Source organism: Emydura macquarii, unplaced genomic scaffold (genome assembly GCF_026122565.2).
Source record: "Emydura macquarii macquarii isolate MOO-44397 ecotype Brisbane River unplaced genomic scaffold, CSIRO-AGI_Emac_v2 contig_2676, whole genome shotgun sequence".
Lineage (NCBI taxonomy): Eukaryota > Metazoa > Chordata > Testudines > Chelidae > Emydura > Emydura macquarii.
Genome location: NW_027132813.1, coordinates 10940393 through 10953579, shown reverse-complemented (window position 1 = coordinate 10953579; position 13187 = coordinate 10940393). Strand labels below are relative to the sequence as shown.

The 13187-nt window shown below is 41.0% G+C and overlaps 1 protein-coding gene across 1 annotated transcript in view; it reads left to right on the top strand.

Moving 5' to 3' along the window:
• Nucleotides 1-13187, top strand: part of DNAH14 (dynein axonemal heavy chain 14) — a 584657-nt gene that overhangs the window by 251466 nt on the left and 320004 nt on the right. Inside the window, exons 40-41 of the mRNA XM_067564773.1 lie at nucleotides 1697-1776; nucleotides 10566-10597. Coding sequence (XP_067420874.1) covers nucleotides 1697-1776; nucleotides 10566-10597 — 112 coding nt within the window. The remainder of the gene's footprint in view (nucleotides 1-1696; nucleotides 1777-10565; nucleotides 10598-13187) is intronic.

The following is a 13187-nucleotide window of genomic DNA, read 5'->3' as shown; positions in this document are numbered from 1 at the left end:
ACTTCTGTTGGTGATAGAGACAAGTTTTGAATTTACACAGAGCTCTTTTTTAGGTCTGGGAAATGTACTCAGATGTCACAGCTAAATACAAGATAGAACAGATTGTTTAGCATAAGTAGTTAGCATATTTCAAGGGACCATTTGAGGTGAAGTGGTCCTTTAACACCCCTCCAGTCATGGGGGAAATGGAAGGAGGGGAAAAGGCAGCTATTGGGTCATTTTTAGTGGGTTATAGATTGTGGTAATGAGCCATAATTCCAGTGTCTCCATTCAGTCCATGATTTTTAGTGTCTAGCATAGATATGAATTTAAGCTTCCAGACTCATCTTTTGAAAGTGTTGTGCAGGTTTCTTTTGAGAGTGAGGATTGATAGGTCAGATAGAGTGATTGTCTTTTGAAAAGTGTTCACCCACAAGTGATATGGTGTTTTTGTCTTTTATCATTTTCCTGTGTGAGTTTATTCAAAAGTGTTGTGATTGTCTGGTTTCACCCACGTAGATGTTGTTGGGGCATTTAGTGAACTTAGTGCATAACTTTGCTAGATACTAAAAATCATGGACTGAATAGACATTGGATTTATGGCTTACTACGACAATCTGTAACCCACAAACAATGTTACCCACACAACTGCCTTTCTCCATCCCTCCCTTCCTTATGACGGGAGGGGTGTTAATGGGCCACTTCAACTTGAATGGTCCCTTGATATATGTGTTAACTATATGTGCTAAACAATCTGTTCCCTCTTATATTTAACTGTGGCACTCTGAATACTTTTCCCATAAAGAAGAGCTCTGTGTAAGCTTGAAAGCTTGTCTCTCTCACCAACAGAAGCTGGTCCAATAAAAGATATTACCTCACCCACCTTGTGTATCGTATATCCTGGGACTGACACCACTACAACAACACTTCATTTTCAGAATTGTATTATATATATTGCAGAATATACATATGAGGGGTGGGGAGGCTTGTACATGCACGCAGAGGATATGTGAAATCCATCTGTAGCTTATGTTGTAGCAATATTTTAACAAATATCTCAGGGGACTATTAATACTAAGTAGGTTTTGAACACATTTTAAACAAACCTTTGTATTATCATCTTAGGAAATCCTTGTTTCTAATAATTTATTTTTAAATTTAATACATTAATTTCTTTTTTAGTTCCAAGAAACAGCAAAATACAGATTAGGATTCTTCTGATTTTATTTTGCTTTTACAATTAAAAAATGATCAGTCATTTAATAATGAAAAATAGATTTTGCAGGAGTTTATTCCATCATGTGAATTTATTGCTTTCCCCCCCCAAAAAATATCCTTGATTTGATCATATTATATTAAAATTTATTTAGTAAATTTGTCACTTAGCCATGAGTTCTTAAGTACACAGGATAGACTTACCTTTCACTTTTCTGAGCTGTCATTGGTTAGTTTCACAAATTTCTTATCTAGATATATATTTTTATATCAAACCTGTTTTGTTTGATTCTATCATTGGGTTGTATTTTTCCAAATTGAATAATTTTTTTATATATAGAAAATATACAGTTCAAGGGCCAAATTTTGCCTTTGTCTGCATCCAAGCAGTGCCACTGACTTTCTTGTTCTCAAATGCATATGTCAATTTATGTCTGATATTGTTTAAGAAATTGTAATATTCTTTTAGCCTCTCTAAAGACATATATTTATTGTTTTTTAGGATCATTATGATTTTGGTATGAGAGCCATAAAGACAGTGTTAGTGAGGGCTGGACAGAAGAAAAAAGAGTTAAAAATACAGTGAGTAAGATTCTAAATTTCTCCCACACTATATTACTAAAATTTGTTATGGTGTCTTAACAAGCAAAATAAAACACAATTTCACAGTAAAATGTTGAGAGCAGAGGATCTCTAATGAGAATATTGACATAGACACTGACATCACCAACCCAGTGGATGTTGGGTTGTCTCATCACAAGATGGAAGCTGGAGGACTAAGGAGATCTGTTATAATAATTACCCTAAACAAACAAAAATGTAAAATAATTTTTAAAATGTGCAAATGACTTAATCAATGGTAATTACATTGAAGACTCCAGATTTCAAATCAGCAAGATCAAGCTTAACTCCATTGGTGAAATCTTGATTTGGCATCACATACTACTTAAAGAGCAAGCACAGAGGTGCAGTGAGAGCATTTTTATGTTGTATGCTGACACAAAACCTTGGTAGTGATGCATCCTACGTTCAAGCAGCTAAGTCTTTAGTATTAAGGTTCCAATTGAACACCCTCAACTCCTCAACTCTCTCAACTCCTGTTAGCATCAGTGGGTGCTTGGCAGCACCTAGATGTGTGCACAACACCTTGTAGTTTTGGGGTAGTAAAGAGAATGTAGTGCACACCGTGGATTAATCTGGCCAAAAGTGCTTAGCAGCTCTTGTTATGCACATGTGGGAATTTACAAGTGTGTGTGTGTATGTATATGTATATATATAAATAGTATTAGACAAACCCATTTCCTGTACAGCTTCTGCTATCACTTGAGTTATATAGAAAGTATATTTCCAGACATTTTCTAGGCTTCCCTGTTGCTCATTGCAACTGCTGCTTTCATTCCTTTGTTCAAATTGGCCAATAATTTTCCCACTCCCAGCTGCTTAACTTCTCAGCTCCTCCAAAATTCTTGGTTATACCCATTCTTCCAACTGCGGCTCTTCCTGGCTCACACTTTTCCCAATGTCTTCTACTCCCAGTTGCTTTCTTGCATTCCTGGCCAAATCTCTGTTAGCACTTTTAGGCCAAAATGCTCCAACAACCCCTGCTGTCTCCCCTACTGAAAATCCCTAACTTTCAGCATTCAACTACAGTGCACAAATTGGCTTTCATTGACTATTCAATTAATAGTAGATTTTGGCCTTTAAGAATTCTTTATCCGGGAATCATGTGGAGTTTGATTGCACAAAAATGAGCTTGTTCTATTTCTACCCTCTGCTTATCATGGTTTGGTGTTATGCAGTATATCATGTTTTTTTTTGGACTTATCTTGATAATAGTGCTTAGCGTTTCATAGAGACAATCCTCCCTTTTACATGGCCTTTATAAAGTAGATTGCTTAACACTGGCTTTCTTATTTCCCCAAATGAATTTGTTTATCATGGACTGCCATTTGATCTAAGAGTTTCCTGAAACTAGAACTATTTGGGGAAAGAAGTTATTTTGGGGTAAGATATTCATTTTAACTGCTGCAGTTTTGCCTAACCCTGAAATTTCATATTTTGACCAATTTTCCAGATCTGTTGTGATTTTTTTAATCAAAGGAGTATAATTAATATTATACAAGTTGTGCCTTCTTAGAAATATGTGTTCCCAAGTATTTTATTGGAGTAATTACCCATTTGTTTTTGTATTTATCTTTTATATCCTTCTGTAGATCAGAGTCCACACCTGCATTCAGGACTTCTGACTTGTCATAATTTATTTTAAATTCTGACACTTTGTCAAATTTTAAGATTTACTCTTGCAATTCTTATAGTATGTGAACTAGATTTGTAACAAATAACATGACATTGTCTACATACACGGATAATTTGCATTCCCTGTTTTTTATTCCATGTGTGTTAGGATTATTGCTGATAGATAGGCCAAATGACCCCATTACTGTGGCAAAAAGAAAAGGTGAAAATGGGCATCCTTGGCATCTGCTTTTAAAAGGGGAAATTTTTCTGATAGATATCCCACTTACTCTTAACCAGGTATATGGGTTAGAATATAAGACAGAAATCCAATTATGAAATTTAAGGCTTAAAACAAATGAATCTAGAGTATTTTTTTAAAACTACCAGTTTACTTTCTCTAAAGCTTTTAGTGCATCTAGTGATAAATATATATGGGACTCGTTTGTAAAGTCTGCAAAGAAGTTCAGGTCTAAAACACTGTTACTATTATCCAGGAGCTGCCTGTTTAAAACAAAGCCTTTCTGGTCTCTCTTAATGTATCTAGGTAATACTTTTTTCAGTCTGTTTGCTAGGACTGAAGCATAAATTTTTGAATCTTGATTAAATAAGGAGATAGGCCTGTAAGACACACAGTTGGATAATCCTCACCAGGTTTTGGGATGACGACAATTTGTGCTTCTCTCCAAGTATTCGTGAAAGACGTCTGTTAATTGTTGTATTAGTTGTGTTCTAAAAAAATTATAGCATTCTGGAGAAAATCCATCAGGGCCATGAGATTTACCATTTTTAGGGACTTTATAACCTCTAGATCTTCCATCTGGCTTAATATCTTCCTCCAGAGCTTCTAGGCCTGGGTGTTCTAGATTTGGTATGTTAGCTTTAGCTAAATATTCCTCTATCAACTTATGGTCAAGTGACTATAAGGAGTAAAAGTCTCCTTTAGAAGTTTGCAAAAGTCTCACATATACATTTTGGACCAGTTGCCAATTCATTTGGAGCTTTCCAGATTGGAGGTATAATTTTACTTCCTTTTAAATTTTTATTCTGTTAGCTAGTAATCTATCACTTTTGTCACCTTTTTATGATATAGTTGTTTTGTGCATATGATTGTCAATTCAGCTTTTTATGTTGAAACAAATCTAACTTGTTGTATCTTATATGAGCTTCCCTTAATGCTGTTATGACTTTAGCCAGTTTCCTTCTTTTTTAGAGTGGCAGCTGCCAGGTCTTAGATGATCCCCTAGCATTACTATAGGATCCCCTAGCATTACTGTATGATTTGATCCCCTAGCATTACTATAGGAAGCTCTTTGGCTCTTTTTAAAATTTGTTTTTTTGTAGAAAGTAGGGTAGTCATGAAATCATGCTTATTGGAATGTAAAGTGGGAGCATACAGGACTCTATGAGCTCTGTCTCTCTCAATCTCTCAGTCTTCTCCTGAGTCTAAAAAGGTACTTAGAGCCTGCTTTAGAAATTGCATTAGATCCCCTTTCTCCACTCCTTCAGTGAGACCTTGATCCTTAAGATATTTCTCCTTTCAAAGTTCTCCAGGTCTTCCACCTTCTCTGCCAGATCTCTCGCTCTCTATTTTTAGCATTTAAATTCTTACGTACAGAGAACATTCTGCCTTCACTCTCTCTCCCATGCTTGTTTCCAGACCAGTCACTTTCATCCCCATTTTACTGAGATCAGCCTTAATTTCATCCAGTTTGGCATGTTGGAAGGATTTTAGGAACCTAAACTTGGAAATTACTTCACCAAAATCTTCTTTAGTGACTGTAACAAAGGCAACACTTCTGTGATGCCCCAGAAACTTCTCAGACCCACTTTCTGTTAGTGTTTAGGCTGTTTTTTATTCTAAACTCTTCCACCCCAACCCCAGCACAGTACAACATTACAGTTTTAAATATCTACACTTTCAGCCCTTCTTTGCTAAGGCTCTAAGAGGAAAAGAGATTCCCCCCCTCTCTAAGGAGTTCTTATGTTTTAGCCTCCGCTAGCGGTGTTCTCCCCCAATTCGTAACACTTCCTTCCTGGTTTTTATCAGGTTAACCAGCTGAGGGCTAATTAGTCTCTTACCTCCCCATTTTCTCCTTCTGATTAGCTAATTGTTCAATCAGCTGTCACTGGGGGGAATTAATTGAGCCTATAGTGATCAGAGTGCAGACCCACCTGTAACGTCTCAGCACATCACAGTGACAAGAATCCTTCTTTCCTCTTCTCTTCTTCCCCTGAGGGATCTGGGCTTTGTGGTTGCCAATTTGGATTTTTCTTGCTCAGCTTGTTCTGCAGTTTCGCTGCCTTGTGAGTTCCTTTTCTGGAAAGATGTTGTCTTCATCAAGTGATTGCACATGTCCAATCCACTTCAGGTGTGTGCATGCCCAGGGCACCTGACCCAGAGATGTGTTTTCCTTAGCAATATTTGTCAGGGTGGCACAAGCACCCTGCATGCACTTGTGCTGCTAGCTGATGCTATATAGGGTGGAGCTGGCCTTGATCCCTGCCTAGTTCCTTCTTACTGCCTTCAGTTGGTATTTGGATCATCTCTGTTTGCATATGTACATGTTTTTCCTCACTGTAAAGTGCAATTTTTCCTTGAAAATAGTTTACTGTTAGTTTTTAGTGGTACCTGTAGTTTAGTATAGAAAAGTTTTTTGCATTTTTAAATGAATTTGAGCACCATGTTTCTTCTTGGGAGGCAAGGTATCAATGCTTGGTGCCAGGGCATGCATCAGTCCCCAGGTCTTAAGCCTTGTGCTGCATGTAGAAGCTCATGCTAGTTAGTGATCCTCTTTCTAGGTGCCTATAGTGTCTGAGTGAGGGCCACATTTATGACCAGTGCCAAATTTGTAGAGACTTCAAATCTTGTACTAAAAAAGACAGGTGAAGCTGTAACACATTTTGATGGAGGCTGCCTTGCGTCTGTTGTCAGAGCCGAGCCACTAGGTACACAGACTGGGGGAGTTCTTTCCCATCTTGAAGTGCTCCATTGGACATAGCAATCTCAACTCATAGAAGATCTGAGGGTACTCACCAATTCCCCTCTCCAGTGCCATGAAAAACACTTAAGTAGTCTGACAACAACTGAGCACCAATGGCTGTAAGGTCTGCCTCTTCCTGGAGCTGTAGGTCTCTGGTACCTTCCTTGAGTAGCAGAGTGGATACTGCAGATAGAGCACCAACTTTGGCTCTGTGTTTGCCAGTACTGCATTTGGCTTCTTCCCTTCAGAGTCGTTGACTCTGCCACCTGCCTGAAGGCCACCAAGACTGATTTTGATGACTGCAATGTCTTCCTTGGTGCAGCAATCTTTGGACCAGGGGGGGCCTCTCAGTGCTGACAAATCCAGAGGCAAAAGGAGCAGCAAGAGATTTGCTCTACCTCTCTGTGCTGGACTCCTCTCTAGTCCAGGAGAGAGCCTCATCGGTACTGGTTCTGTTGCAAGCTCTGGAGGGCTCAGGTTGACAGGGGTTTCTCAGCATACTTTGGAGGTGGAACATCAGCCCTTAGTACCAATGGTGAGCAAGGTATATCTGCCCCCAGCTCCTAATTGTATGGTGCTGTTGCAGGATAAGCCATGTAAGCTGTCCCTGTTACCGATGACCTCAGATCAGAGATCTCGAGCTCTAGAATTAAAAGGTGCTGCAATGCTACGGCCCTTGAACTACTCCAGATTTTCCTCTGAATTGGAGATTGGGTCCTATGTAACCCATACACATGACAAGAAATCTTATATGCCATCACCTATCTTGGCCAGAGCCAGATCTCAGTACCCATATGACTATTGCAGCTGCTCTAAAGACAGGGATCCCTGGAATAATTTTAACTGGGGTCCTATGCCCTATCTGGTCATTTTTGGAACACTTAGAGGATGCTGCCTACATCATGTTCCTCACTGGTACCTCCTGGTGCTAAGACATCACATGAAATCTCAAGAGGAGATAAGTCCAGCTCCTGGTATGAACAAGATTCAGAGACTGCCTCCCAGCAGAACTCAGTCCATGAAGTTTCAACAATACAGGCATTCCAAGTTCAGCCACCTATGAACGTTTCACCAGCCTCTTCAGATGAGGTGATGAGTTCAGGGGCATCCTCTCCTGTCCAGGCTAAGTTTAAATCTTATCAAGAATTCCTAAAGAGAGTGGCTAGCTCTTTTGATATCCAGATTGAAATGGGTCAGGAGAGTCCACATATATTAGTTGACATTCTGAACTCAGCAGACCTTTCTAGGGTGGCTTTATCCATCAGTGAGGCCATATTAGCACATACAGTGACCCTGTATAAGTCCCCAACCTTCCTGCCTCCAACAGCCAAAAGCACGGGGAGGAGGTGTAATGTCCCTTCTCAAGGGTACAAGTAGTTTTAAACTCACCCTACCTCAGGATTTTTAATGGTCTCAGCAATGAATGAGAACTCCCATCAAAGGCCATCCTTCATCCAAGGACAAAGATGCAAAAAAACTAAATCTTTTTGGAAGGAAAATGTATTCAATCTCTACAGTTTTATATTGCAAATCAGCAGGTGCTCCTAGCTAGATATGACTTTTCAGTCTAGAACAACATGTTAAAATTCACAGATAAGTTACCAGAGGAGACCAGACATAAGTTTATGCCACAGTAGAGAGGGTAAAACTAGTTGCAAGGACCTCCCTCTACACAGGTAGACTAATGGCATCTGCCAGAATTATATGCTTCTGTTCCTGGCTGCAGTCATCAGGTTTTCCTTCAGAAATCCAGCAGACTATCCAGGATCTTTTGAGAGGTACACCCTATTTTCGGTGAAAATGAATTAGGTCATGCATACCTTAAAAGATTTGAGGGCCACTCTCAAATCGCTGGGCATATATCTGTCATTCACAAATAGGAAGCAATACCACCTTCAGCCAGTGTAGAGGGTTGTGTTTTAGCCTCCAGGGAATCCTGACAAGTGCAGGAAATGAATAAAAACATACAACAGAAGACCACCTCCTTCTTCCTCTGCAAAATGTTCCTCTAAGCAGTCCACTTCTCCAAGTAGGTTTTTGACATCCTCATTTAGGACAGAGTACCATCATGTCAGGATCCTAAGTTTTCTTCCCTACTTTTTCCAAATAGCCTATCCCACTTCTTAGGTGCTTGGACTCATAGTATAACAGATCATAGGGTTTTAAGCCCTGTGGAACTGGAATACGTTCTTCAGTTTGTTTCTAACCCTCCTTTCTACCCCTCTTCCCCATCCCTTTTCAGGGGCCATTCTCACAATGGTCTTATCATAGAATCATAGAATATTAGAGTTGGAAGGGACCTCAGGAGGTCATCTAGTCCAACCCCCAGCTCAAAGCAGGGCTAACCTCAGCTATATCATGCCAGCCAGGGCTTTGTCAAGCCTCAGTTTAAAAACCTCTAAGGATGGAGATTCCACCACCTCCCTAGGTAACCCATTCCAGTGCTTCACCACCCTCCTAGTGAAAAACTTTTTCCTAATGTCCAACCTAGACCTCCCGCCCTGCAACTTGAGACCGTTGCTCCTTGTTCTGTCATCTGCTACCACCGAGAACAGCCTAGCCCCATCCTCCCTGGAACCCCCTTTCAGGTAGTTAAAGGCCGCTATCAAATCCCCCCTCATTCTTCTCTTTTGCAGACTTATCCAAGAGGTACAAACTGTTTTGAATGTTGGAGCTCTGAAGATGTTCCTCATTATCATTAAGAAGGTGTTTCTATGCTGCATTTTGTAATCCCAGAAGTAAAGGGGGTCTCAGGTCTATTTTAGACCCGTGGAACTTGAACAAATACTTAAAAAAAAAAAATTTGTATAGTCACCCTGCCCTCCATTATCCCTTCCCTAGGTGATTGTTATGCTGCCCTTGACTTGAAAGATACTTCTTCTTGAGTAGTGTCCATATGGGGTGTAGGTGTGCTTGCACACCCCCTGCACCTTTGATCGTAGATTTCTCATTGCAATGTCCATTTGGCCCATGCATCCATGTTAGTCAATCTCGTGCCCCATCCCATTGTTAGATAGCACTACCCAGGCAAACCACTTTAAGTTTCTTCTCAACCACCTCAGCCTGAGACAGAGCTCTAGCAGTTGTTCTTTTGAGATCTCCTCAACTCTAATTTCTCTTGCCGTTAGTTAGTAGTAGTGTTAGTGTTAGTTTTTCTGTAGTTAGTTAGTACCGTATTTCCCCATGTATAAGACGCTCCCATGTATGACGCACCTTAATTTTGAGGCCCGAAATTTGAAAAAAGATGTATTACGGTAAAAAAATCTACAACCACTGTATAAGACGCACCCAGTTTTTAGACCCCAAATTTTTCGAAAAAAGGTGTGTCTTATACATGGGGAAATACGGTAATTGACTTTATTCTAGCTTTTTTCTTTCAATTTTAGTTTTCTTTTCTACATACTATTTACATAAATTTTAGACAGTTGAACATTTTCTATCTGCAAGATGAGGTCTGGTTCTCCTGGCTTCAAACGTTGTTTGTGATGGTGCCAGGAGGCCATCCTGGTCAGTGATGGGCATTTCTGTTATATCCACTACTATAGGGAGTCATACGTCGTTCAAAAGTGCAATTTTTGCCTGGTGTTTAAAATAAAGAGTAAGGAGAAAGACAGGGAAATAAAGTTCCAGAGGGTAGCTGTGTTAGTCTGTATATAGCAAAAACAACGAGAATCCTGTAGCACCTTAAAGACTAACAAATTTCGACGGGCATAAGCTTTCATGGGCTGCAACCCACTTCTTCAGATGCGTGAAATGGAAATCACAGATAGGAGGTATATATATGTCCAAGAATAAGAAACAACAATGGGGAGGGGAGGGTAAGTGCTAACAAAGTCAATTCAGTTAGAGAAGATGAGGCCTATTCACAACTGTTGATTAGAAGGTGAGAATGTGTGAACAGTGACAATTACTTCTTGTAGTGAGATAACCATTCCAAGTCCCTATTCAGAACCAGTCTGATTGCATCAAGTTTGCATATGAGTTCCAGTTCTGCAGTTTCTCGCTGAAGTCTGTTTTTGAAGATTTTTGTAGAAGTATGGCAACTTTCAAGTCAGCTACAGAGTGTCCTGGGAGGTTGAAGTGCTCTTCTACTGGTTTATGAATGTTACCATTTTTTATGTCTGATTTGTGTTCGTTTATTCTTTTGCGTAGTGACACTTTGGACTCCCTGAGCCCCAACCAGGGTTATTCTATCTGCTACCCAAGATCCACAAACCTGGGAATCCTGGACGCTCCATCATCTTGGGCATTGGCACTCTCACAGCAGGACTGTCAGGCAATGTGGACTCTCTCCTCAGGCCCTATGCCACCAGCACTCCTAGCTATCTTCGTGATACCACTGACTTCCTGAGAAAACTACAATCCATCAGTCATCTCCCAGAAAACACAGTCCTAGCCACTATGGATGTAGAAGTTCTCTACATCAACATTCCACACAAAGATGGACAACACGCCATCAAGAACATTTTTCCTGATGATGATATGGCACACCTGGTAGCTGAACTACAGGACAGACCCAACAAAGAAAACAGAACACCACTGGCCATCACCTACAGTCCCCAGCTAAAATCTCTCCAACACATCATTACGGATCTACAACCTATCCTAGCAGATGATCCCTCTCTCACTCAAGCTGTGGGAGGCAGGCCTATCCTAGCTTACAGGCAGCCCCCCAACCTGAAGCAAATACTCACCAGCAACCGTACACCGAACAAGAAGAACACTAACCCAGGGACCTATACCTTCAACAAACCCCGTTGCCAGCTCTGCTCACACATCGACTCTAGTGACACCATCACAGGCCCTAATCACATCAGCCACACTATCAGGAGCTCATTCACCTGCACATCTACTAATGTAATATATGCCATCATGTGCCAGCAATGCCCCTCTGCCATGTACATTGGCCAAACCGGACTGTCACTACGCAAAAGAATAAATGGACACAAATCAGACATAAAAATTGGTAAGATCCATAAACTAATAGGAGAGCACTTCAATCTCCCAGAACACTCTGTAGCTGACTTGAAAGTTGCCATACTTCAAAAAAACTTCAAAAACAGACTTCAGCGAGAAACTGCAGAGCTGGAACTCATGTGCAAACTTGATACAATCAGACTAGGTCTGAATAGGGACTTGGAATGGTTATCTCACTACAAGAAGTAATTGTCACTGTTCACACATTCTTACCTTCTAATCAATGGTTGTGAATAGGCCTCATGTACTCTAACTGAATTGACTTTGTTAGCACTTACCCTCCCCATTGTTGTTTCTTACTCTTGGATGTATATATATACCTCCTATCTGTGATTTCCATTTCATGCATCTGATGAAGTGGGTTGCAGCCCACAAAAGCTTATGCCCGCAAAAATTTGTTAGTCTTTAAGGTGCTGCAGGATTCTCATCGTTTCAGAGAAATAAAGTTTTGTCTCCTTATGAATGAAGGAGAGCTGTTTACCCCCAACCTCTGATTCAGGCCAAAGAATCCCTTCTGTACATTGGTCCACAAGCAAGTTTGCTACCAGGGAGCCCCATGGTTCCAGGGCATCCAAGAGAAAGAACCAGAACTCTTCTCACAAGACCTCAAAAGAGCATTCCCCTGGTTCACCAGGTAGAAATTCTACCTGTAAAAAGCTGAGGTCGTCAGCTGCCCAAGCACCACTAGCTCTCCAGTCAGGTACCAACAGGACTGGCTCCTTTGGTACTCAGGGCATGTCTAGATTGCATGGCAGAAAAGTTAGAGACTCAGAGAGACACTCAGTACCATCATCCAAATGAGGTGGCAAGAAGAGCTCTTCCTCTGCTCCCTTAGTACCAAAGAAGCCCACTCAGGCTTCAACAATGCCTCCCCTGGAGCACATGAAACCCTTGGCACTGTCAAAGACTGCAGTACTGTCAGCGCTCTGTCATGACTACTTCAGCATGCTCGTCAGCCTTGATACCGATGCCCCTTGCAGTACCACAATAATTCAGTTTTCCCCAGGACTTGGCTATAGCTGAAACTCCTAACTTTCTGCTCCTCGGCTCCGATGTGTTCTTGGTACCTGAAGCAAGCCTGAAGAAGAGAATTCTCATGAGCATGTCACCTCAGTCTTACAAGTGGCAGTCCAGGGCTGTCCTTCTCATTCATTCAGTGGTCCCTTCCCAGAGGCTTCTGCTGAAGCTGCAACTGCTTATAGCCCACGATTACCACCAATGCCTCACTGGGATGAGCACCCATGGGTACTTCCTTCTATGCCTTATGCTCCTCCTCCTTAGCCATATTGGGCCACTTGGACTGATTATTGTCAACTATTCTCCAGAGCATCCAGTGCTACCCACCATACAGGGGAACAACTGACATCACCTGCTCTCCCTAGGAGACCTGACACTAAAGAGGAATCTTTTGAGGTGCAGGACACTAGATCTGATTAAGAGGTTTCTCCCGCTGCCAACAACTCATCTTCTTCCCTGGATGAAGCAGTCATGCCTCCTCCCCCATCCCTAGCAGATGATTTTAAACACTCCCAGGATCTGATCAAGAGAGTTGCAGACTCCATGCAGATTACACTTGAGGAGGTTACAAAGCTTTATCATAAGCTGCTTGACATCCTTCATTTACCTTCAGTAGTCCCTATAGCTTTACCTATCAATGAGGCTCTTTCAGCAAAGATCATTTGACATGCACCAGCTTCTAGCCCACCTACGTGTAAAAGAGCTGACAAGAAATATTATATCCCAGCAAAGGACTCAGAGTTTTTATTTTCCATCCCTCATCTAACTCCTTGGTAGTGG